Source organism: Mustela putorius, unplaced genomic scaffold (assembly GCF_011764305.1).
Source record: "Mustela putorius furo isolate JIRA1106 unplaced genomic scaffold, ASM1176430v1.1 tig00000095_pilon_pilon_pilon, whole genome shotgun sequence".
Lineage (NCBI taxonomy): Eukaryota > Metazoa > Chordata > Mammalia > Carnivora > Mustelidae > Mustela > Mustela putorius.
The window spans coordinates 29,041,040-29,065,520 of record NW_025421280.1 but is presented as its reverse complement, the minus strand read 5'-3'; the positions used below and the strand labels follow the sequence as shown (position 1 = coordinate 29,065,520).

Here is a 24,481-nt window from a genome sequence, read left to right as displayed (position 1 = left end):
TCAGGCCCTCATCGGACCACCCTCCATTTTCCAGATGGTAAGACTGAGTCCAAGGGTGCTGGCACAGCTCACAGTCACAGCCAGGATAGGGCAGAACTCCACGCAGGGTCTCCCAGCTCTGCTTCCTCTGTCTGGCCACATCCTCTCCTGGCCCCCTGACCCCCTGCAGCCTTACCTCCTCACCCCCAGGTGCACCCTTCTCTCTGGGCCCCTGACCCCCTGAATCTGATGCAGGTAATCCCTAGCCAGGCCGGTTCCTTTGTTCCTGCCCCAGCAGTCATGTCTCAGCCCAGGCCCTGGGCTGCTTGGAGGCAGGACTGAACTCCTGCCAGGGTGGCAGTCCAGAGGCCAGAGGCTCCCTGGTTCTGTGCTAAAAACTAATACAGGCCACCCCCCTGACTCATGCATATGGAGGGGAGCCCCAGATTAAGTTTTGGGCCTGATCCTGTTCCCATGACACCTGAACTCTCAAGATTTGGCCTAATCCTGTTCCCATGACACCTGAACTCACAAGTTTTTACCTGCTGCAACCCAACTTTGAAAGGGCAGGGGTGGCTGTTAACTTGGGCGCCCAGTGTCACCTTTGCCCATCCCCCAACTCACCCCTTACCCCACGTGGGAGGCACATTGAGTTCTGAGGATCCAGCACCCAAACTCTCTTGATAACACTGAAGTGCCCCTCCCCCACCCACCATTTGGGCCACTGCCAGGTGGGGAGGAGGAAAGCAGACAGGCGGGATTGGCTGGCTTAGCCTGGCCCCTGGCAGTGTTGTCCCCTAGGTCAGGGGCCAGAGGCAAAGACTTCCCCAGAGGAGAGGAGAGGAGAGGAGAGAGAGGAGGTTGTGTGGCTAAGCTGCTCCTGACTGAAGGTACCAGGCTGGGTATCCTGGCCCTGGGTGTGGGGGTGGGGAAGGATGCTGCCCCAGGTGGGGCTGAATCCAGGGCACAGCTGTCCTGGGCTAAGAGGGGCTACCAGTGGGAGGTTAACTATCTTTCACTCTGTCTCTGTTTCCCTTTTTCTCCCTTTTACTCTACGTCTTCCTCTGGAATTCTTCTGATTCTCTTCCCCCTTTGGCAACGCACCCCCCCCCCCCACAGTTTGCTCAGTTCCCAGTGTTCACTTTCTCTGCCCCTTCCTGTCTCTCCCATGCTGTCCCTGTCCCTCTCAGCCTGGGTCTGTTTGTGAGCAGTCCGGGGAGCTCACCCCTGGGTCTTAGGAACTCACCCTCTATTCCCTCTGTCCCAGGATGTCACAGCTGAGCCTGTCCTGGCTGGGATTGGGGCAGCTGGCAGCCTCCCCGTGGCACCTCCTGCTGCTGGCTGGGGCCGCCTGGCTGCTGGCCCGCATCCTGACCTGGAGCTACCGACTGCATGACATCTGCTGCCGTCTCCGGTGTTTCCCGCAGCCTCCGAGGCGCAACTGGTTCTGGGGTCACCTGGGCTGGTGAGTGTGGGTGGGAGATGGGTCTGGGGGATCAGGGAGGTTGGAGTTCTTGAAGGATCTGGGATGGGGATCAGGGCTTGGGCTGGAGTCTGGGCCAGGGAAGAAGTTGGGAGGCTAGCGGAGCTCCTCTTTACGCACTCATTCTTCTACTCTGCCATCCCAGGCCATTTGCATATCTTTGCCCTCCCAACTTTCTCCATTTCATCCACTTCCTGCCTCTCCTCCCTACATTAATGTCCCTCTGAAGGGCTCCCATGGCAGGCTGCACAGGCACAGTCTCCTGGGGCTCGCAGGGCTCATAGGTAACTTGGACATCTTTTCAAGGGTGCTGTATGGGAAGGGGGGGGTGTCCACCCCCTGCCTGGCCCATTTCCTTGTGTCTGCTCACTTCCCTACAGGTATTGGCTATGACCTCACCACCCTGACCCACAGGGGTCTAGCTTCCCACCCATACCCCTTCCCAGGACAGCTTCCTCTTCCCTGCTAAGATGTCCCAATGGGCCCATTACCCAACCTGAATAAAGTTAACTGCTCACTTCCCCTTGCACAAGCTTTCTTTGACCACTCTCCTGCACCCCAGATGTTGATTTTTGGTCAACTTTTTGGTCAACTTTTGGGTCTGCTATGCTTAATTAGAGTTAATTGTCCAATTACTTATCTTCCACCTATCCAACTAGATAGTTGCTCTGGGGAGCAGACACCTGAATGCCCAGCCCAGGGGCTGATATACAACAGACACTCTAAGTGTTTGATGACATAGGCGGTAAATTTGCAATCACCTGCCATGGTCAAGGCCATGATGAGCCGTGAATGAGCAGTTAGCCGCACGCATCCACTGCTCAGGATGAGAACCATGGCTGGAGGAAGGATTTCCTGTGATTTTACTGCTTATCGCTTAGGTTGGAACGGGACATTCTGGGACACATTGTGTAGGTTGCCTGAGATTCTGGGTCTTAGAATGTTCTTAAGAAACCCTGGGCATAGCAGGAACGTTATCAATTTACTGTTTATACTCCCCCCTCCAGTGCTTGGCCATGGAGGCTGGTCTGGGTCACTCTTCTCTAGGTCTTCTGGCTGTGTGAGCTCAGCTGAGTCACTCTCCCTCTCTGGACCAATCTCATAATTGCCTCAGGGTTCCTAGGGGAGCAAGGAGCCGTCAGAAAGGTGAAAATGCTTTCTGTTCACCTGTCTGTAGCACCTGAGAGGATTTGTCAGGCCAGGATGGGGTATCCTGGAGGGACAGAGAGGGACTGAAGAGAATGCATCTCTAGGAGTTAACCATGCCCCCAGTTCTCCATTTGGGGGATATGGCCTGGTTTCCTCATTCGTAAAGGGCACAACTGATCAGAGTTCATAAGTTCAGGGGCGATATATAGATAAAGAGATAGATAGAGGATGCTCTATGCACAGCCTTGCCAGGCAATAGGCACTCAAAGGTGGGAGCTACCCTCCTGAGTGATGAGCAGAGATACATCTGTCCCTTGGGGTCTTTTAGGGGCTGGAATGTCTTGAGACCCTTCACCGTGTGGGAGCTGGGGGTATGTGGATTGGCCAGGACATGACAGGGTGTGGGAATGAGCCCCAGTACAAGTCCTGAGGCCATTCTGCTGACCACAAACCTCCCCCATGGGAACCTTGCTGAGGTTGGAATCACTCCCAGGAGAAGAAGAATCTCACTTCTCACGCCATGGTCAGACTCTCTGTGGGCAGAGAGTGTGTCTTCTCCTTGTGACCTGGGTTGCAGCCTTGGGACATGGAGAGGCCTTTAGGACCCTCCTGTCTCCAGAGGGAAGGCAGAGGTTCCCTCCATCCAGGCAGAATCTGGACACTCTGTCCACTGGAGAGGCTGCAGGGACACCTGCTGTGGCTCCTTCTGGGGAGGTGACGGCCCCCGTTTCCTTGTAGGCCCCCCCCACGGAGCAGGGTTTGAGGGTCGTAAGTCAGCACGTGGCCATCTATACCCAGGGGCTCAAGTTGTGGATGGGTCCTATCTGGCCCCTGGTCGTTTTGTGCCACCCCGACATGGTCCGGAGTGTCACCAGCGTCTCAGGTACTCATGTGGAGCTTGTGGTGGTGGGTGCTTTGACATACCCCAGGGCTTCCAACTCCTCCGTCTCCAAGCTTCCCTGCAGCCCCTGCAGGTCCCTGGGCCCTCCTCCCCTCCTCTCTCTCAGCCATCCTCCTCTTCCCTTCTGGTATTTGCCAACCCCGTTCTCTCCCTCTCCTCCCTCCACTGTTCAATCCAAGGCTCTGTCCTGGAGGAAACCCCAATCTTGAAGAGATGGATCTAGACAGAGAGATTCCCTAACTGATGAGGTAAGGAATTGGCCAGAGGGAGAGAGCTGTGGCATCCCAGAGGAGAATCAAGGCCTCTGTTGGGGCAGGCTAGGAGACTTCCTGGAGGAGGAGTTACTGGACCTGGGAAAAGACCAAAAATCTTTTTTTTTTTTTTAAAGATTTTATTTATTTATTTGACAGAGAGAGTGGTCACAAGTAGGGAGACAGAGACAGAGAGGGGAAGCAGGCTCCCTGCTGAGCAGAGAGCCTGATGCGGGCCTCGATCCCAGGACCCTGAGATCATGATCTGAGCTGAAGGCAGAGGCTTAACCCACTGAGCCACCCAGGTGCCCAAGACCAAAAATCTTTTTAAAGGACAGGGCGGAGTGATGCAGTGCACACTGATAGCATCCGAGTTCCCCTGCTGGGCCTGGTCTCACTCTCACCCATCCCCATGGCCAGAGCAATGAGGGTTGTCATCTGGTGGAGTACCTGGGCTGCTATTTCTGTGACATCCATAGACATTCTGGTGGGTTGGTTCCTTCCACCCTAGCCTACAGCTTGTCCACTGCAAGTTCATTGCCCTCCTGCACCAGGCCCCAGGAACCTCCCTGAGGAGAGCCCACTCCAGCCTGGCTCCCTTCCTTGTCTTCTGCTTCCTCTACCTCCAGACAGACCAGACTGAGCAGGGAAATGAGCAGCATCTGACAGAGATCCTGGCTTTTTAACACCCGAATTCTGGTTGACCCTGTTCTCTCTGGATACCAGAGTTTCTTTCAGTTGTGAGTGGTAGAAACTCAATCCTATGTGGTCCAATCAAAGAAAGGACACCTATTTACAGTGAAATCCAGGGATGTTGTCTTCAGGTATGGCGGGATCAAGGTCTCAAACAACATCATCAAAATCTGTCTTCATTTTTTTTGTTGCTGTTGTTGTTTCCCACTATGATAGCTTCACTCTCATTCTTGTAAAGATGAGTCCCAGAATCTCAAGCCCTGTGGAAAAGTGACCGTATTCCGAACAGTTACAGGAAAAGTTGAAGAATTCCCTTTAATTTTCCTGGCCTGCATCCCAGGATCAACTTTTAATTAATTAATACATTTTATTTATTTATTTGAGAGAGAGAGAGAGAATGCATGAGCAGGTGGGAGGGGAGAAGGAGGGAGAGAGGGAGAAGCAAACTCTCTGCTGAGCAGAGAGCCTGATGTGGAACTCAATCCCAGTACCCCAGGATCATGACCTGAGCCAAAGGCAGATGCTCAACTGATTGAACCACCTAAGTGTCCAAATTTTTCATTTAATCACTGTGGATCTGATTGTTTAGTCTTGGCAAGTACAGGTTCTCAGAGCTATTCTTTTGAGGCTCAAAGCAATTCCGTGGCTAAGAATGGAGACTCTGCATTCAGACAGACCTGGGCTTAGATCTCTGGAATGCACTTAGTACCTGGGAAATTTTAGGCAAGTAACTTCATTCTTCAGAGCCTCAGTTCTCTTATGTTTAGGATACAAAATGGGGAAAGACCCCTTTTGTTCTTGTAACCAAGGGACCCCAGTTGTCATATGGATGGACAGAGGAGGGATCCCAGGAGGAGGCTGGGCTGCCGAAGGGTATTCATGGGGTTCAGGTCTGGGTCTTTGTCCTGCATGTACTTCTATCCTATGGCCACCTAGAAAGAGCATGAATTGGGCCCTCTTTGTTCCTCTCCAGATTCAGAGCTCAGAGGAAGGTCTGCTGTACACACAGGACCTGGCAAGCACCTATGGGGATGTGTGCTGCTGGTGGGTGGGTCCCTGGAATGCGGTGATCCGCATCTTCCACCCCACCTGCATCAAGCCCGTGCTCTTTGCTCCAGGTAGACACACCATGGCCATGGCTTACTCACTGCTGAGGTCTCTGTGCTGCTTCCAGCTTAGCTGGTGACCCAGTTGCAGATAGGAGGGGCTTTGGCAGAGATGCCTCTGTCTCTGTCTCACCTGCACCCCCACCGGCCAGACCCACAGTCATGTGTGCTCATGCCTAGGGTGTGATTATGCAGTGTGTGCTGTATGACCACGTCTAGTGACATTTATGTTTCCACCTGCCTTCTGGTTACAGCCGGTGTACATTACGCTTGGTTATACCTGCCTGGTATATGGTTATACCTGCTATCCAGTGAAGGTGCCCTTTGTTATGTCTGGGGCTTGACTGTGGCCAAGGATATTTGAGACATGTGTGGGTTCTGTCTGGTTTTTGTCCGAGATGCCTTTTGAGATGTCCGGTTCTCCTGTCATGTCTGGGCCATGTCTGGGGTTTGTCTGAGGTCCGTGACCCAGAATTCTTCTGAGAAATGCTGAGGCTTCCTGTGAGTCTTGTCCAGAGCCTGTCTTAGGATATGTCTGTGTCATACCTAGTCCACAGCTGTGACATTAGTGGGGTCATATTTAAGTCTTGTCTGAGGCCATCTGAAGGGCATGCTGATGTTGTATCAAGTTGACTTTGGGTCCATGTCCGAGCACATTGCATCCTGTCAATGTGTGTTATACACAATGTTTCATGTTAGGATTTGTTAACACATGGTGGGGCTATGTCAGTTGTTGCAGGAGATGTCAGGGGTTCTGGGACAGATGAGGTGTCCTAGGACTCTGTAAAGGCATTTTGTGGAGTGCTGACTTGTGTTTGGGTGTTTTGAACAAATTGGACCAGGTAGAAGCCATGTCAATTTATGGTGGGGTGTTTTTTTTTTTTTTTTTTTTTTTGCCATGTTAGGGTGCATCTATGTACATGGGGTTATGTCTGCAGGCTCTGCCTTTGTTCTGCTCTGTGCTGCAGCCTGGTCTGGTCTCCCCTCACCTCTCCACTTCTCTGTTTCCTCTGCTCTTGTTTCCATTCCTGCCACACTGGGCTTAGAGTGGGTATGGAGACCCCTGGTGGCAGCTTCTATCCCCCCAAACCAAAGCACTTCCCCTTCCCCTCTTATGAACCCTGATGGTCCCCCTTCTTGTCAGCTGCCATCGCACCCAAGGACATGGTCTTCTACAGCTTCATGAAACCCTGGCTGGGTGAGTAACTGTGGGTACAGGGGACTGGGGACAACCTCGGGGGCCAAAAGAAGGCACTGCCCTTGCCTACTCCTCGTTGCTGTTTCTACTAGGGGATGGGCTCCTGTTGAGTGCTGGTGACAAGTGGGGCAGGCACCGCCGCATGCTGACACCTGCCTTCCACTTCAACATCCTGAAGCCCTATGTGAAGATTTTCAATGGCACTGCGAATGTCATGCATGTGAGTCTCTTGAACCCAAGGTCCCAGCTGAAGTCTTGGTGGTGATGGGGGCTCTGTGACATCTTGTCTGGAATCCTGGCTCTTCTAGATTAGCTTTGGGGCCATTGCTCTTCCTCTCTGAGTCTCAATTTTCTCAGCTGTAAAATGGGAGTAATGGTCCCCACATTGCAGGGTGGGAAAGAGAATGTAATATGTTCATGTTCCTGGCACACAGTAGGTTCTTGGAAGGTTTTTGGAAGTTTTTATGTTTCCCTTGCAAAGACGCCTTGGAACCTGAGACACAGGTGAATGTCATGAGCATCATACATTAGTTATTACTGAATTAATAATGAACCACTTTCAAAATCAGTGTTCTCAAACAATGAGGATTTATTAGTGCTAACAAGTCTATGAGTTAGTTGTCAGGGTCTTCTGGACATGGATGGGGTCACATCCTTAATCAAAGGTTACACCTTTGACTAGCGGTGGGTCAGGTATATACATTGCAGATCTGGGAATTCACATGTTTGGGGCTTGGCTGGCTGCAGGTTGATCTAGGATGGTCTCAGCTCAGACAACTGAACTTTCTTTAATGTGATTCTCTCCTTCCAGAAGGCATCTCAGATTTGTTCACATGGCTGAGGCAGGGTCCCAAGAGGCTGAGAGGAAGTTTCAATGCCTCTTGAGATCTAGGTTTGGGAAGATCACTTCATTGTTTTCACCATGGTCTGTTGGTCAAAGCAAGGCAAAAGACCAGCATAGAATCAAAAGGTAGTGAAAAAGACTCCACCTCTTAATGGAAATTGCTGAAAAATCACATTGCAGAGGGTGTGGCTATAGGGAAGTGAAGAAAAGAAGGTTGGGGTTTTGCAAAGTGCCTGGGATTTTTTTCATACTTGCAAGCTGAGGAGTGAGATTGGTATCATTTTGTGGATTCTGTCAGAAGACAGGAGACTCCTGTTTCAGAGACAAAGGATGGTTTATTACTCATAGAACAGCAAGCACACATGCTTCTTGATTGCATTTTTTTCTCTAAGTCACCAAGTTCCATGAGGCCAACACAGGTGGGCTTCAATGTTAATGCAGTATGTCACATGACAGGGCAGGGGTACTAAGTTTAGGGACTCCCTGACTTTTAGGAAATTAGAAGGAAGTCTGACATTTGTCCAGAGGGAAATATTACCTTATCACTAAGGGTGTTTGCTGCAAACAATTCTGAGAAATGGCTCAAGTAAAGAACATCAAGGTCTTGCACTTCTTTGGCATACCAACTAGAATGTGCAGGGGTACTCAGGGCCCCAGGACTATCCACAGACTACCTTTTCTTAATTTATAACAATTAAAATGATGAAAATCAACATTTATTCAGAACTTACTCTACACCAGAATCCATGTGTACATTCCACAGCATATGGTATCTCATTTGATTTTCACAACTTTCTGAGGTAGAGATAATCTTGTCCATTATAAGTGATAAAAATGAGGTTCAGAGAGGTTAGGGAGCTTACCCATGTTCACACAGCTAGCACATGAGCTAATAAGTGGAGCTGGGATTCCAACCTGGTTTATTATTCATCAGAGCAAGTCATCTTAACTGTTACTGAAGCTTTGGCATGTGGTGACCAGAGAGGGCAAGAATTGACCAAGGGCACATAGAGTATGGGAGGCAGAGCCAGAATTTGAATTCTGGTCTCCGGACTCCCAGGCCTGGGGCCTTAATAGTAACAGTTTCTACTTCTATCCAGATCCTCCTTGAGAATGGGTGCCTGGGGCCAAGAGGCTGGGTCTGGGGGATTCCATCTTGGTGGCTGGTGTTGGAGAGGGCTTCAGGGGAGGCAAGTTCCAGCCCCAGCTTTTCCTCCTTCTCTTCCAGGCCAAGTGGAAGCGCCTGGTGTCAGAGGGTAGCAACCATCTGGACATGTTTGAACACATTAGCCTCATGACCCTGGACAGTCTGCAGAAATGTGTCTTCGGTTTTGACAGCAATTGCCAGGAGTGAGTCTCTGCCCTGGGAATGTGAACATAAGCCATAGATGGGGGAAGGGAACACTGATCAGCACAATCAGAAAGGACTTTCTGGAGGAGATGGATCAGAAGTAGACATTGAAGGACAAGGAAGGGAAAGAGAAAAGGTGATACTTTCAGGTAGTTAGAAATGTTTGATAAAGGACAAGGGGCCACGATGAGCAAATCATGTGCCACAGTGAGGAGCCACCTTGGGAATGAGGGTGGAGCAGTTGGGTGGGACTGCATCTTAAGGACTTTCAAGATGCAGACAAAAGCATATGAACTTTATTCATGTGCCATTCCATATCATGGAAGGCGGTGACTTAATGAGGGTCATGGTCAAAGCTGTTCTTGGACATCTGACTCTGGGGAAGACCAATTGCTGTGTAGATGGTGGATGGTATTGAATAGGGAGAGGCCCTGGTCCATAAAGAAGGTAAAGTCTGAGCTGTATGGAGAGAGAGGAGAAATGCATAATGTCTCAGCTGGGATAGGGTGCCTGGGGCATGCACAGAAATGGGAATCAGGGAGAGAAGTTCTGGAGAGTTAAGTCTCCTGGATCATCCCCACCACGTACCTGTGGGACAATCTGTCTTCTGATATTCAGTATTCTGATGGGATGTAGCTCCCAGCTTCTGGTGGGAGGCCTTTTCTCAGTGTTGAGGTGAGCTAAGTTGTTGCCCCCTTCATGTCCTCATCCTGCAGGAAGCCTAGTGAATATATTGCTGCCATCTTAGAGCTCAGTGCCCTCGTGGCAAAACGGCATCAGCAGATCCTCCTGCACACGGACTTCCTGTACTACCTCACTCCAGATGGACAGCGCTTCCGCAGAGCCTGCCGCCTGGTGCACAACTTCACAGATGCTGTTATTCAGGAGCGACGCCGCACTCTCCCCGATCAGGGTGTTGATGACTTCCTCGAGGCCAAGGCCAAGACCAAGACTTTGGACTTCATTGATGTCCTCCTGCTGACCAAGGTGTGTTTCACTGGGATCTAAATATAAGAGGTAGAATAGACCTTGGTTTCAAATTTGAGATTGAAGAACTTAGACTTGATCCAGAGGGCAATGGGGAGCCATGGAAGCTGCTTGAGGAAGGGAGGGATGGATTAGGGATATGTTTTAGAGAAGACTATGTGGAATGCAGCCTACAGTGGACTGTTAAGTCTGACAGTGGGATGGGCCTGAGATTTTACGCTACTTAATAAGGTAGGCTCATGTGTGTGTGTGTGTGTGTGTGTGTGTATTTATATACCAGAACCCTAGATCAGAGAAGCGCATTTATTGCTCACAAAAGTATGAGTAGACAGAAAGGCTACTTTGTAGGCATGGTTCCTCTTTCTGAAATTCTTCTGAGACCTACAGGATGCTTGTATGTGTACATGCATCCATGCTTCCATCACAGGAGCAGTAACCCTACATTATTAATCCTGGAATTTATGAAGGACTGCTGACACATCTGCCCCTTCTTCGTCTGTGTGTGTGTGTGTGTGTGTGTGTGTGTGTGAGAGAGAGAGAGAGAGAGAGAGAGAGAGAGGGAGAGACAGAGAGAGAGAGTTTTAAAGTATGAGCAAGTCACTACTGGGTATTTACTCCAAAGATACAGATGTAGTGAAAAGAAGGGCCATCTGCACCCCAATGTTCATAACAGCAATGGCCACAGTCGCCAAACTGTGGAAAGAACCAAGATGCCCTTCAACGGATGAATGGATAAAGAAGATGTGGTACATATACACTATGGAGTATTATGCCTCCATCAGAAAGGATGAATACCCAACTTTTGTATCAACATGGACGGGACAGGAAGAGATTACGCTGAGTGAAATAAGTCAAGCAGAGGAAGTTAATTATATGGTTTCACTTACTTGTGGAGCATAAGGAATAACATGGAGGACATTAGGAGAAGGAAGGGAAAAGTGGATTGGGGGAAATCGGAGGGGGAGACAAAGCATGAGAGACTGTGGACTCTGAGAAACAAACTGAAGGTTTTGGAGGAGAGGCGATGGAGGGATGGGTGAGCCTGGCGGTGGGTATTAAGGAGGAAACGTGTTGCATGGAGCACTGGGTGTGGTGCATAAACAATGAGTCTTGGAACACTGAAAAAGTAAAATAAAATAAAATAAAATAAGTATAAGCAAGTCCTCTTCACTGAGAAGGCAATGTCTGTAGGTTCTGTTGGCTTATTGCTAGGGTAGATGAGGAATCTCTGGATTTACTATCCTAGAATGTGAGCAAATGTCTCTGGAGCAATGCTCAATCTCCAACTTCCAAGGGAAGTTGTCATTCAATCTCCTGAAATCCAGGTTGCTGGTAACTTTTTTTTAAAAATTTTTAAGATTTTAAAAAAAAATTATTTGACAGACAGATCACAGGTAGGCAGAGAGGTAGGCAGAGAGAGAGAGAGAGGAGAAGGAGGCTCCCTGCTGAGCAGAGAGCCCGATATGAGGCTCAATCCCAGGACCCTGGGATCATGACCTGAGCTGAAGGCAGAGGCTTTAACCACTGAGCCACCTAGGCGCCCCTGCCAGTAACTTTTTTCCCAGAAAGTTTTCATCATCTAGAAACATGAAAATATTCATGAATCATTGATTCCTCCCATAAGGGAAAAAGGACGGGGTAAAGAGGCCTGGGAGGAGGGCTGTGGTGTGGGGTCTCTGGGGATAGTGAACAAAGGAGGTGTAAGAATGCAGGGTGGGCTTGGGTCTCTGGATGGATGGTAGAGGTTCAGAGGTTGGCTCAGGTTAGGCTCAGGAGCTCTCAGAGCTGATGTGATTTGGTGTGTGTGGGGGTGTGTCTTATTTCTCTCCAGGATGAAGATGGAAAACGATTGTCAGATGAGGACATCCGAGCAGAGGCTGACACCTTCATGTTTGAGGGTGAGCATCCCAGTGTGGGACTATGGGGAGTGGGGCAGGGGTCTGTCCAATCCCAGGAACTTGGTAGGTGGGCCCTGGACCAGCCCACCCCACCCCATCCTCCCTGGGGGCCTTAATTAAAGGCGCTGTCCACCTTCTGGTGCTGAACAAGCCCAGAGACCCAAGCCTGTCTGGCTGCTTCTCAGGCCATGACACCACAGCCAGTGGCCTCTCCTGGGTCCTGTACAACCTTGCAAAGCACCCAGAATACCAGGAGCGCTGTCGGCAGGAGGTGCAAGAGCTCCTGAGGGACCGCGAGCCTCAAGAGATTGAATGGTGAGTGCAGGACATCATGGTTTGTTCCTGAGCCTCTCTTTGGCTTTGCTCCCCAGCTGGGGAAGGGGAAGGATCTTTTGGTTAATTCTGTCATTATTGCTTAGTGAGAATAGAAGCAAAGCTCAGAGTCAGGGTCTGTGCCCAGTCTGGAGAGCAGGGGAAATTGAGAGATTTGGGCTGCTGACAGAAGAGTGACAATGTCTGAAGGCCAATGATGCCACTTAGTACATTTTCATTAAGTGAACTTCCATTCCATTCTCTTACTTTTCTCTCTTAAATCAATTTTTTTTTGTCCTTAACATCTTCAATCCTTAAATGTTTGCTTCTCTCTTGCCTTCTAATTCCTTCCATATTGTTCAGTTCAGGATTCATAGGGGATACGTGGTTCTAAAATCATTCGATTCTTATCCAGGAATACCAGCACCTTCATCCATCCAGCCTCCATTCAGAGAACACTGCCACACTACCTTTCCATTACCAGTTCTGTACCTTCTCCAATTCATCTTAGCTCACTCTGTGTGCTGGAGACCCAAGAAGGACCAGTCCTGGCCCTTGTCTTCCAAGAGCTCCAGACTTGTGGGAGAATTATCTCAGGTCAGGACACTCCTGGTCCACATAAGCTGGACTAGGGTGGTGGACAGTATGAGAGGCAAGTCTAAGGGTAGAGAGAGCGCCTTTGCTGAGTGACGACTGGTAGATATTTGGGTGTAGTTAGGGTGCAGTTAGTTCAAGAAGACAGAGTGGGCAAAGTGAAGAGGAGTAGAGGAAGGGAAGAGGGAAAGGGAGAAGAGAGGGGGAAGGAGGGAGAAAGGGAGAGACAGAGAGAAGGAGAAAAGGAAGGAGGGAGAAGAGAAAGAGAAAGAGAAAGAGAGGCAGACAGGCAGAGACATAGGGGAGAGAGAAATAAAAAGAGAAAGAGACACTGACTCATGGTGAGGTGACATGGCTGGGGAATGGTAGCAGAGACTGGTTGTGGGAGACTTTAGAATCAATGTCAATGGCCTCAATTGTCAACCCAAGGGCAATGGGGGAACTGCGGGGATTATTTGAGCAGCAGGAGGAGGACAGGTCAGATCTGGGTACCAGGAAGATCTTTCTAGGGCTAGTGTGAGAACATACTGGAGAGGACAAGCTGTAGCATGGGGACCGGGGAGGGGATTTTGAGGCCTGGGTCAGGCCAGGGTCTTGGGGATGTAGAGCAGGCATTGGACTGGACAGGCATCTTGTAGGTAACATTTTCCATGCCATGCCTTCACTCAGCATAGCAGCCCTGTGAGGTAGAATAGAGAAACACTTTTATGCTGCTTCAACCAAGATTTCAAAAAAAAAACAAAAACAAAAACAAAAAAACAAACTATACACTTGGTAAAAAAAAAAAAAGGTATATAAAAAGAGAATTTATAATCAGGGCACCTGGTTGCTCAGTCGGTTAAATGTCCAACTCTGGATTTTCACTCAGGTCATGGTCTTGGGGTTGTGAGATTAAACCCTGTGTCCGGCTCCACGCTAAGCATGACATGTGCTTAAGGTTCTCTCTCTCTCTCCCTGCCTCCCTCTCCCCCTCAAATAAATTAATAAATCTTTAAAAGAAAGAGAAGGTTTATAATAGAAATGAAGTTTTTCTTAATCCTCACCGTAGGAGTAACTCCTGTTAATGATTTCCTGTGTGTCCTTCCAGAAGATGACTATCCTTATACCTACAAGAAAACTATCTCCCTACCCCTGCCAATGGGAATTAAGGCCTACACATTAGCAAAGCGTCTTTGAGATCTTTTCATTTCCTCAAAACACAACTGTTGGAAAAGAGTTTTGAATTACAAAAACCATGATGAGAACAAGTTCTTGCCCTGAGACATGAAGGAGACTACAGTTATCATTGACGTTCTCCTCCTCAGTTGAATCTCCTTCTCTCTCCCCAGGGATGTCTAGATTCATTGATTTATCATGTGTCTTTCCATAACTGTCTATCTATACATCTGTCTATCTCTCTATCATCTCTATCTGTCATCTCTCTCTCTCTCTCTCTCATCTTTTTGTCCTTAACACATTTTGCATTTCTATATACATACAGTTTGTGACTTGTTCCATTCACTCAACATGAGTCTTATGGCTCTTTCTTTCTGTGTTCTGCATAGCTGCCCATAGTTTACTTGGTTTACCCCATTATGAGGTCACTCATGTTAGTATTCTCAATTATACTGGACATTGATGAATTGCCTTCCAGAATCTCTGTGCTGATTTACCTTTCAGCCTGCAGTGCTGCAGTGTGTGATAGGACTTCAGAGCTCTAGTTCCTCCTTTCTGATTGCTGTGTAATATTCTACCATATGGCTTTACCATAATTTATCTAAACCTCTCCCATTGATGGATACCTGGATTGTGTCTAATCTTTTCATAAAATAAATATGGGGTAGTCAACATCTGTGAACACTGACCCATGCTTACACATGTGAATGTATCTCCAGTGCAAATTTCCGGAAGGGCAATTGCTGAGTCAAAGACAGTCCAAGTTTTTATCATTTTAGTAGCTACTGCAAATCTGTTCCTGTCCACTGAAGTTGATGATTCCAGATTTCTCATACCTTTACCTTTGTTATTATTCTATTGAATTTTATTTTTAAAGATTTTATTTATTTATTTGAGAGAGGGAATGAGAGAGGGAAAGAGAGAGTGTGAGAAGGGGAAGGGTCAGAGGGAGAAGCAGACTCCCCACTAAGCAGGGAGCCCAATGTGGGACTTGATCTTGGGACTCCAGGATCATGACCTGAGCTGAAGGCAGTTGCCTTGCCAACTGAGCCACCCAGGCGCCCCCAAGATTTTTTAAATCTTAGCCAATTTTTCATATTTTCTCTTTTTTAGGAATGTTTCTTTAAATTAAGAGTCTTAACATCTTTTGCACATTTTGGGGGGCTACTCCCAAAATTTTTAAATATTGAGGTATAATGGACATACATTCTATTACTTTTAGGTATACAACAAATGAATTGATATTTGTCTATATTGCATATGATCACCACAATTATTCTAGCTAAAATTTGTCACCATATGAAATTATGGAATTTTTTTTCTTGTCACGTGAACTTTTAAGACCTATTCTCTTAGCAACTTCCAAATATGCAATACAGTGTGATTACCTACAGTATCATAGTCAATACACTTTCTGAGTTAGAGTTTTCATCTTCTTTGGATGACTACCCAGATAGTGTGGTGGTTCTGCTTTTTAATTTTTTTGAGGAAACGTCATGCTGTTTTCCACAGTGTCTGAATCAATTTACAATCCCACCAGCGGCGCACAGTATTCTTTTTCCTCCACAACCTCATAGGCATTTATTATCTCTTGTGTTTCTGACAATAGCTATTCTTTTTTTTTTAAAGATTTTATTTATTTATTTGACAGAGAGAGATCACAAGTAAGCAGAGAGGCAGGCAGAGAGAGAGGAAGGGAAGCAGGCTCCCTACTGAGCAGAGAGCCCGATGCGGGACTCGATCCCAGGACCCTGAGATCATGACCTGAGCCGAAGGCAGCGGCTTAACCCACTGAGCCACCCAGGTGCCCCGATAATAGCTATTCTAACAGTGGTGAGGTGTGAGATGAGATCTTAATGTAGTTTTGATTTGCATGTATCTGATAATTAGTGATTTTGAGCACATTTTCATGTATCTGTTGGCCATCCATGTGTCCTCTTTTAAAAATGTCTATTCAGGTCCTTCTTCTGTGCACATTGATGAGCCATTTGTATTTCACTTTATGTGAGTGGTACTCACCTTTTTTGTTGTTTCTCTGAGTTTTTCCCTTTTTTCATATTTACTTATAATGACTCACTTAAAAATAATTCTTTTCTGTCTTGTGTTGCAAAAGATAGCCTTTTGACTTTTGAGGGAGCACTTTTGGTTAATTTTTATGGAGACACATTTGTCTAAACTTTCTTTCACAGCCCTACTGTCTGTCCTTATTATAGGGTTTTGTGCGCTTCCCTTACCAGATGGTAAGGCTTCACTTACTCACATTCTCTGTTGCATGAGTCTCCTTTCCTGTTCTTGCAGCAGAGCCACACTGTGTGTTTGTTTCATCACTGCATCTTTGTGGTAGGTCTTAATGTCTGGCAGAGTGAGTTTCTCTTCCTTAATCTTTCATTTTTATTTTTTATTAAACATTTTAAAAAAAGGATTTTATTTGTTTATTTGAGAGAGAGAGAGAGAGAGAGAGCAGAAGCAGGGGAAGTGGCAGGTAGAGAAGAAGAATCCCCACTGAGCAAGGAGCCCGACTTGGGGCTCGATCCTCCGACCCTGGGATCATGACCTGAGCTGAAGGCAGATGCTTAATTGACTGAGCCATCCAGGCACCCCTTCATCTTTATTTTTATTATTTTTAAACATTTATTAATTTATTTTAGAGTTGGGGAGGGGTTGAGGGAGAGGGAGACTTAAGCAGACTCTGTGCTAAGTGTGGAGCCTGACATGGGGCTTGACCCCACAACCTGAAATCCTGACATGAGCTGAAATCAAGAGCTACATGCTCAACCAACCACCCAAGTGCCCCCTAATCTTTTCCTTTTAAATTGACCTAATTCTTCGTGATCTTTTATCCTTCCAGAAATGTTTTGGAGTAAGGTTATCAAGTTCCTAAAGACATCTGGTAGATTTTCACTTGAACTGAATATATTTTATTGGTTGAGGTGAATATATGATTGACTTGTAGAAATGGATTACTTCATGATTTGAACACATACCATCCTAGATTGTGGCAGGAATACTCCCATTTTTGGATATCTGAATATTCTTTAGTCTTTTAATAAAATCTAAATTTTAAAATCAGGTCTCTTATGCATATTTTGTTAAATTAACCCATATTTTGTTAAATTAAGATACTTCTGTATCTTAGGGTTAAGATATGAAGACCCATATCTTCTATTTTTATTAAGAGAAGTTTAAAATTCATTGGAACATACAGATTTCAATCTCTGTATTTTTGGGGGGGGGCTAAGCTTAATCCAGGTATTTATATCATCATCATCAATCTTTATCTTTTCTAATTGATTATTATTTCAACATGGCAAACTAATTTTTTAATATACATATGAATTTTGTGTCCAGTGGACATAGTAAATGCTAAGTATGGAGTCCCATATTAAATCTTTTTTTAAAAGCTCTTGGAATAGGGACGCCTGGGTGGCTCAGTTGGTTAAGCAGCTGCCTTCAGCTCAGGTCATGATCCCAGCGTCCTGGGATCGAGTCCCACATCGGGCTCCTTGCTCCACAGGGAGCCTGCTTCTCCGTCTGACTGTGCCTTCCACTCTGTCTGCCTGTGCTCGCTCTCGCTCGCTCGCTCTCTCTCTGACAAATAAATAAATAAAATCTTAAAAAAAAAAAAAAAAGCTCTTGGAATAACTGGGGAGCTACCCAGAGAAAAGTTCATTCAACCTGATCCTCATGTCTTGTAACCGATAACATCAAGATGGAAGCAAATATTTAAAATAAAAAATAAAAGTGTCTTAAAAGCTCTAGAGGAAACTGTGGGAAATTATTTTATAGTTCCAGAATATGGATGCCCTTTTTTAAAAAATATTTTATGTATTTATTTGTCAGAGAGAGAGAGAGAGACACTGAGAGAGAACACAAGCAGGGGGAGAGGGAGAGGCAGGCAGAGGAGAAGCAGGCTCCCTGCTGAGCAGGGAGCCTAGTGCAAGACTGGATCCCATGATCCTGGGATCATGACCTGAGTCGAAGACAGATGGTTAACGATGGAGCCACCCAGGTGTCCCAAGGCTGCCTTTATTCCTGACACAAATCTCAGGAAGTATACAAGAGAAGATTGCTCTACTGTTGAATGAAAAAATACAGAGCAGTGTGCGTAACATATAGTATGCTACTCTAAAAATTTTTTAATGCAAAAAGTAACTCTGAAAGGACAAATAAAAAATAAGAACGTAGGCAAACTGTGAGAATGGGAAATGAATGGTGTTGAGTCAGAGGGGAGTGTTTTATAGTTTTCCAGTTTGAACTACTTAACAATATCAGCTGTTAAAAATTGAAATCACCACACCATTTGAAGGGGATCAGAGAAAAAGAATCCAACCCCCTACTTTATCTTCAATGTTTGTAAAATTTTCTGGTGTATTCTCTTGTGGTTTCTAAGCATAGAATCACTATCTGCCAAAAATGACACATTTACCCCCACTTTTCAGATTTGCTCTTATCTAATTGCATTAGCTAGTATCTCTAATACCATGATAGAACTTTGGCTGTGTTTTGGTTGTTTCTTACTTGTTTGGCTTTTGATTTTGTTCTCTCGCAATAAACAGTATGTAATTTTTATGCAAATCTGTAAACCCTTTTATGGTTGGCTTTTGAGTATTGTGTTTTGTTCAGAAAACCTTCTAGAAACACCCAGCTAAATTTTCGCTCTACTTCTGTGATGCTGTTTTTCTTTTTTCTTTTAAAAAACCACTTTATTGAGGTGTGGTTGACATATCAAAAGCTGTATATGTTTAATGTACAGAACTCAGTGAGTTTGGAGATATTTGATCCACCTGGAATTTATTTTGGTATAGGGAGAGATGATCTCATGGGGGCATATTTTTGCTGTGTGGATAATTGTTGGGGGTGCTTTCTTAGGGACGACATGACCCAGTTGCCCTTCCTGACCATGTGCATCAAGGAGAGTCTGCGGTTGCATCCCTCAGTCACAGTCATCTCCCGCTGCTGTAGCCAGGACATTGTGCTCCCAGATGGCCGGGTCATCCCCAAAGGTGCCCACAACCTCAGGGGGAAGGAGCCTCCTGGGCAGGAAGAGGGGCCCATCAGGCAGGGGGAAACTCTTCCTGACTGGCTCCTTGTCTCCCACAGGTGTTACCTGCCTCATTAGTATTTTTGGGACCCACCACAACCCATCTGTGTGGCCAGACCCTGAGGTGCTGCCTCCCTCCCCAAACCCAGAGCACACCCTCCTCCTTGTCAATTCCCCTAGGGGAACCTAGGGGAGGGCGCAGGGTTCTGACCTGGCAAATCAAACATCACCTCCCCCCACCGTACGTCTGCCTCTCCCAAGCTTGCTGTCCTGGGAAACCTCAACCAGCAGCCCTGCCTCTCTCCACCCTTAGGTATACAACCCCTTTCGCTTTGACCCAGAAAACATCAAGGAGAGGTCACCCTTGGCTTTTATTCCCTTCTCTGCGGGGCCCAGGTGAGCTCAGGGGGCAACCGAGGTGGGGATGGGGCGGTGGGGCAGGGGTCTGGGACCGAGATCCCAGACAAGGTTTTGGGGTGGCGGGAAAGGGGGAAATTGAGGATGGCTCTCCTTCTCTCCCCTCCTCAGAGGTTAGAGGTAAGGGTCTGGGAAGTGGGGGTAGGGTAGGTCCAACGAGGGGTCCACGGTGTGGGCCGCGCCCCTTCCCCCTGTCCCCTGGCCTGAGTCCAGGGCTGGGGTCCGAGCCAAGCTCGGAGCTAGGCAAGCCCACATGGGGGTCCCAGGCATGGTTTGCTTCCCTCCTGCATCCCTGCGGGCGGGGCAAAGGGTCCCGGACCAGGTTCTGGGCACCATGGGGCCTGCTGGGGTCCCTGGCGAGTCAGAGCCCCCACTGGTGCCCGCAGGAACTGCATTGGGCAGACGTTCGCCATGACCGAGATGAAGGTGGTCCTGGCGCTGACGCTACTGCGCTTCCGGGTCCTGCCGGGCGAGGAGGAGCCGCGCAGGAAGCCGGAGCTGATCCTGCGCGCGGAGGGCGGACTCTGGCTGCGCGTGGAGCCGCTGAGCGCGGCACCCCGGTGACCCAGACCCTACACGCCTCACTTTGAGGATTCCCGGGAATGAAACTGTGTCATCTCCTCTGTCCGAGCTTCACCGAGAGCCAGCAGGGGGCGCCAGGACCTGTGGGCACGCAGGGATGGGTGAGGCGGAGTGGAGGGGAGACTGATGTCTGAGCCCAAGACCCTGACAGCCTTTCCAGCTGACTACAGGCCCCATGCTGATTAGGGGTTCTCCCAGAATCAAACCTGTGGTTACTCCAGATTTCCAATCAACAGATAGAAAATAAAACAAAGAAAATCATGCTAAAACTCTCGCCTCTCCAGGTGGTCTCTCTCATTTCAACACCTGGTAAGGGGGCTCCAGACTCCTGCCAGCCCTCCATCCATATGATGTGGTTTGAAGTTTGGGGTTCAGAGCCCCCCCCCCCCGCCAAGAAAGAATTCTTGACATCTTTGGTGCAAAAAGGTGATTTTATTAAAGCACAGGGACATGAACTGCTGCTCCGGGACTGTGAGGAGCAAGTGATTATATACTTTGTGACTTGGGGGAGGTAAAGATAAAGGGAAATTTCCAAGTTGAGTTTCCTATGGTAAAGAGTCGCAGGATACTAGAGGCTTACGTATTATCAAGCTAAGGTTTTTTTTTTTTCTCTCTAGCAGAGCATTAATATTAAGGTAGTTGGGTGTTTCCTGGAGGAATGTATACTCTGCTTGCTTGAAGTATTTGCCAATGGGCTGCAGGTCATAAAGAAATTTAATTTTATCTATATTTCCTTCTGCCTTAGTTCCCCACATCACCCCCACCCCCAAGTTTTGGCCCTAAAATCTTGCTAAGGATTTTAGCAAGATTGCTCCAAACCTTGCCCTAAAAGGTTGCTGATGATGGAAGGCTTCTCTTCTGTAACTTCTTCCTGCTGAATAGGGGCATAGAGATGTCCTTACCTTTGGGTCGACATTGGTCAGTTGGAAATAGGAGTAAACCTATTAATATAGGAGTTACCAAAGCAGAGGCTGCCAATCCAAGGTAGACAACATATGTGAACCTCCTTGAGTAGAAAGAATTATCTGTTGGCTGGAAGTTATGGCAGTGAAAGAGTCTTGGCACCAGGCAGGAAGACATCAGAAAGGACAACAAAATAAGGTTAATATTATATTAAGAAAGAGAAGCCTGAAAAAAACCCAAAACTTTGATAATTGACCAAAATCTTTCTCCAGTCCAGGAATTTAACCAGTCACTAAAGGAAAGAGAGAGATCATTTAAAGTGCAATTTGAATATGTATATATTTTCGCAATATCTTTTGGTGATATCTTTTAAGTGATATCTGGAATCTTTTGGTGATATCTGAAGTTCATACCCAACATTTTGTATCTATGCTCGCGCATGTTCCATCTTGTGCAGTTAAAATACCTAATACCATTTTGAGAATCATTTAAAGCCTTGTTGACATAGCAAGTGGTGTTATCCATCACACACTCTTTTTTATTTAGCAAGCAATCAGGTAATTAATAAGAGGCACCTTTATGGAAACAAAAGAAAAAAATACAGTTTAATGGTCTGAGCAAATTATAAACCAAGTGCTTAAAATCTAATAGCTACAAAGATGTGTTGTTGAAATATTTTCTTTCTGTCATAACCCTCATTTTTAATCTGAGACAGCCAAATCAGGACCAATTTACTTGAAAAGCGTCCAGTTTTTATAAACTTGGCCTAATTATTTATCCAAAATTAGCAAGAATAATGTTTGGCATATAGATCTTTCAAAATCTGCTTTGCTGGAACTCTCAAAAGGAATCTCAACTGAATTTTGTAGCTTCTCTAGGCCAGAAGCCAAGCCAGGTGCTTGTCATCAGACATGTCTGCAGTTCCTGTAGATTTGGGTGAATTCCTCTCCATGAGGTCCCTAAAGTATTCTGTGTTTCCTGCACCTGCCAGGAAGTGACATTCTCTACTTACCTGGGAACTCTATAAGCAGGTATCAGACCAACATTTCCAAGGGGCTTTATGGTTCTTCATTTCATAAAGTCAAGGTTAGTTTCTTAAAGCTGTTTGGTCATACCTGAGTCTATACATGCCTCTCTCAAATATGACATTCCAGTCAAAGCCTTGGTAAAATAACCAATGTTTCTAATGGTGTCCTCTTACAAGGAGAGAAGATTCTTATTGAACTTATGCAGATAGTTGTAATTGCCCTTAAAAGAAAGAACATTCACTGAGACCTTCTGAATTTCAGAGGGTTCAGGTACAGAGAGAAGTTAAAGTCTTCAGTTTGTTCACAGATGAATTCTTTTTCCTATTTCTGTAAGTCATAGATACTTTAAGAAAAGGTTTCCTTAGTCTGGAAAAGCAAACATTAGGAGAACCAGGAATGTTTCAAAAAAGGGTCACAAAAGCTGTCATCTTCCTCAGTTTAGTCAGTTCCATGTTAGTAATTCTTGTTCAGTTTAAATGCAGCTTTTAGTTCTCAAAATTTAAAAAAATTTTAAAGATATCAAACCCTATGTTTATCAAAAACCCCTTTTTATGAATCTCCTGGAAGATGAAACATGTTTCACAAGAGAATACAAACAATAACTATGTATGACAAAAGACTCAAAATGGACATAGTTAAAGATCTGATGAGAGGTTACAACATAACTGGCAAGGAAATTCAGTTATTTCTGACAACTAACACTTCAATAATTAGGACATCAGGTGATGGCCTTATATCAGAATATATGAAAACTTTGGGAATTTCATCTATCTCTAGAAGAGTTACAGTATTTACTCAAGCAATACAACCCGAGACTTATCACTGACAGAGCTTTCCAAGTAACTTAACACACCAAATAGAAAAGCCAAGGAGTCAAAGACTTACAATTGAAACCCCGGGGAGTTTTGTTAAAAAAACCTCAGAAAGTTATAAAGCATATGCTCAAATAAGATTACAGATCATTACAGAATTTAAACTTTAATTATTTGTTTAACCAAGGTGGCAAAAAAGGGATTCCAAAGGTAAATATGTAAGCTTATGTAGTCGTTAACAAAACTCAGATCCTATAACATTGAGAAGCTTTAACTAAGTGATCAAAGACCTGATAAAGATGAAACATAGAAAGTGGTTTTCTGGGCAAACAAAAGAGGAAAAAAACCCAACCCCTTTGTTTCCATTTTCTTATCAAGAACAGACCAAAAATTCAAGAAAATGTTGTCTCTTGAACAGAGAGAAAAGCAGAATTTCTATCTTATATCAGTTTACTTTAAAAATTTTTATTATTATTATCATCATCATTATTTTTAAAGGTTTTATTCATTTATTTGAAAGAGAGTGAGAACACAAGCAGGGAAGAGGATCAGGGGGAGAGGGAGAAGTAGACACATGCTGAGCAGGGAGCCTGATGTGGGGCTCAATCTCAGGACACTGAGATTGTGACCCAAACCGAAGGCGGATGCCCAACCACCTGAGCCACCCAGGTGCCACTATTATTATTATTTTTTTAATTAACATATAATGTATTATTTGCTTCAGAGGTACAGGTTTCTGAATCATCAGTCTTAGACAATTCACAGCACTCACAATACTACATACCCTCCCTGATGTCCGTCACCCAGCCACCCTATTCTCCCCTGGCCCCCATTCCCCAGCAACCCTGTTTGTTTTCTGAGACCAAGAGTCTCTTAAGGTTTGTCTCCCTCTCTGGTTTCATATTGTTTCATTTTCCCCTCCCTTCCCCTATCATCCTCTGTCTTTTTTTCCCTCAGATTCCTCAAATCAGTGAGATCATGTGATAATTGTCTCACTCTGATTGACTTATTTTGCTTAGCATAATAGCTTCTAGTTCCATCCACATTGTTGCAAAAGGCAGGATTTCATTGAATCCAATTCTTAACTGCAAAATTTAAATGCAAGTAAATAAAGGTGTTGGGAAGTAAACTTCCCACTAACACTAAAGGAGAGGAATCTCAAGAATGACTGCTTAAATTGAAATGACCACATTTGGGAGGAAGCTGTGGGAGTTTGGAGGCTCAACTGACCAGAAGACATGAGGCACATGAGCTGAGATTAGTCTAGGGAGTGTCCATGGCCTTGAAAAGAAAATCACCATTGGAAAGGCTGCTCATTGCTCATCCCATTCTGCACCTAGTTGTCTGGATTCTTTCTCCCACCATTTTATTTGATGATAAACTATCTGCAGATTTCAGTCTCTGTGCTGATCTAGGAAGGAAGAGAAATGTGGGAGGTCTGAAGGCAGCACTTTCTTTTCAAGGACAGGAAGAGATTAACTGAGCACAGTGGGGGACAGCTCAGGGCAGAGTGGGCTGCAGCTGATCTGAGGGCATGTGCAGTGTCTGTGGGCTACATTAAAGCTCACAACTCTGGGATCTGAGCCAGGCTGCAGGAAACAGGTGAGATAAGAGCTGGGTGATGTACACCTTTACTCCACCCTGACAGACTGGACCATGGGTTTATGGTTCTTTTCCTTTGACCCATTTAGCTTCCACTCCCAATATTCCTCTGTACAGAAGGCTCAGCTGTGTGTGAAGAATTTTAAGCCAGTGCTATAAGCCACAATTTATCCTAGGATTCAGAGTCTAGACAAA

General features: G+C 46.1%; 1 protein-coding gene across 9 annotated transcripts; it reads left to right on the top strand.

The window, feature by feature from the left end:
• The first annotated feature begins 755 nt into the window (after nt 1–755).
• LOC101691709 (cytochrome P450 4F3) lies at nt 756–20,210 on the top strand. 9 transcript variants are annotated; one of them, XM_045082410.1, is made up of 14 exons: nt 1,249–1,444; nt 3,350–3,494; nt 3,692–3,760; nt 5,430–5,574; nt 6,707–6,760; nt 6,853–6,980; nt 8,833–8,954; nt 9,672–9,942; nt 11,774–11,840; nt 12,026–12,155; nt 18,771–18,904; nt 19,002–19,066; nt 19,256–19,338; nt 19,746–20,210. In XM_045082410.1, exons 5-14 carry the CDS (start codon nt 6,727–6,729, stop codon nt 19,921–19,923), a joined length of 1,212 nt encoding a protein of 403 aa, XP_044938345.1. In that variant the 5' UTR covers nt 1,249–1,444; nt 3,350–3,494; nt 3,692–3,760; nt 5,430–5,574; nt 6,707–6,726; the 3' UTR covers nt 19,924–20,210. The 9 variants fall into 9 exon arrangements, 8 of the variants coding, with proteins under 8 accessions (XP_044938323.1, XP_044938345.1, XP_044938340.1 ...); XM_045082388.1 differs by lacking the exons at nt 3,350–3,494; nt 3,692–3,760; nt 5,430–5,574 and adding an exon at nt 756–869 and having other exon boundaries at nt 1,247–1,444; XM_045082405.1 differs by lacking the exons at nt 3,350–3,494; nt 3,692–3,760.
• Nucleotides 20,211–24,481: the final 4,271 nt, after the last annotated feature.

Bases quoted from the DNA above. Each gene is read 5' to 3' on its own strand.
- LOC101691709 (XM_045082388.1), top strand. From the start codon at position 1,372: ATGACATCTGCTGCCGTCTCCGGTGTTTCCCGCAGCCTCCGAGGCGCA. The intron at 18,905-19,001 runs GTGCCCACAACC...TGTCTCCCACAG, and splicing joins TGGCCGGGTCATCCCCAAAG to GTGTTACCTGCCTCATTAGT. The intron at 19,339-19,745 runs GTGAGCTCAGGG...TGGTGCCCGCAG, and splicing joins CCCTTCTCTGCGGGGCCCAG to GAACTGCATTGGGCAGACGT.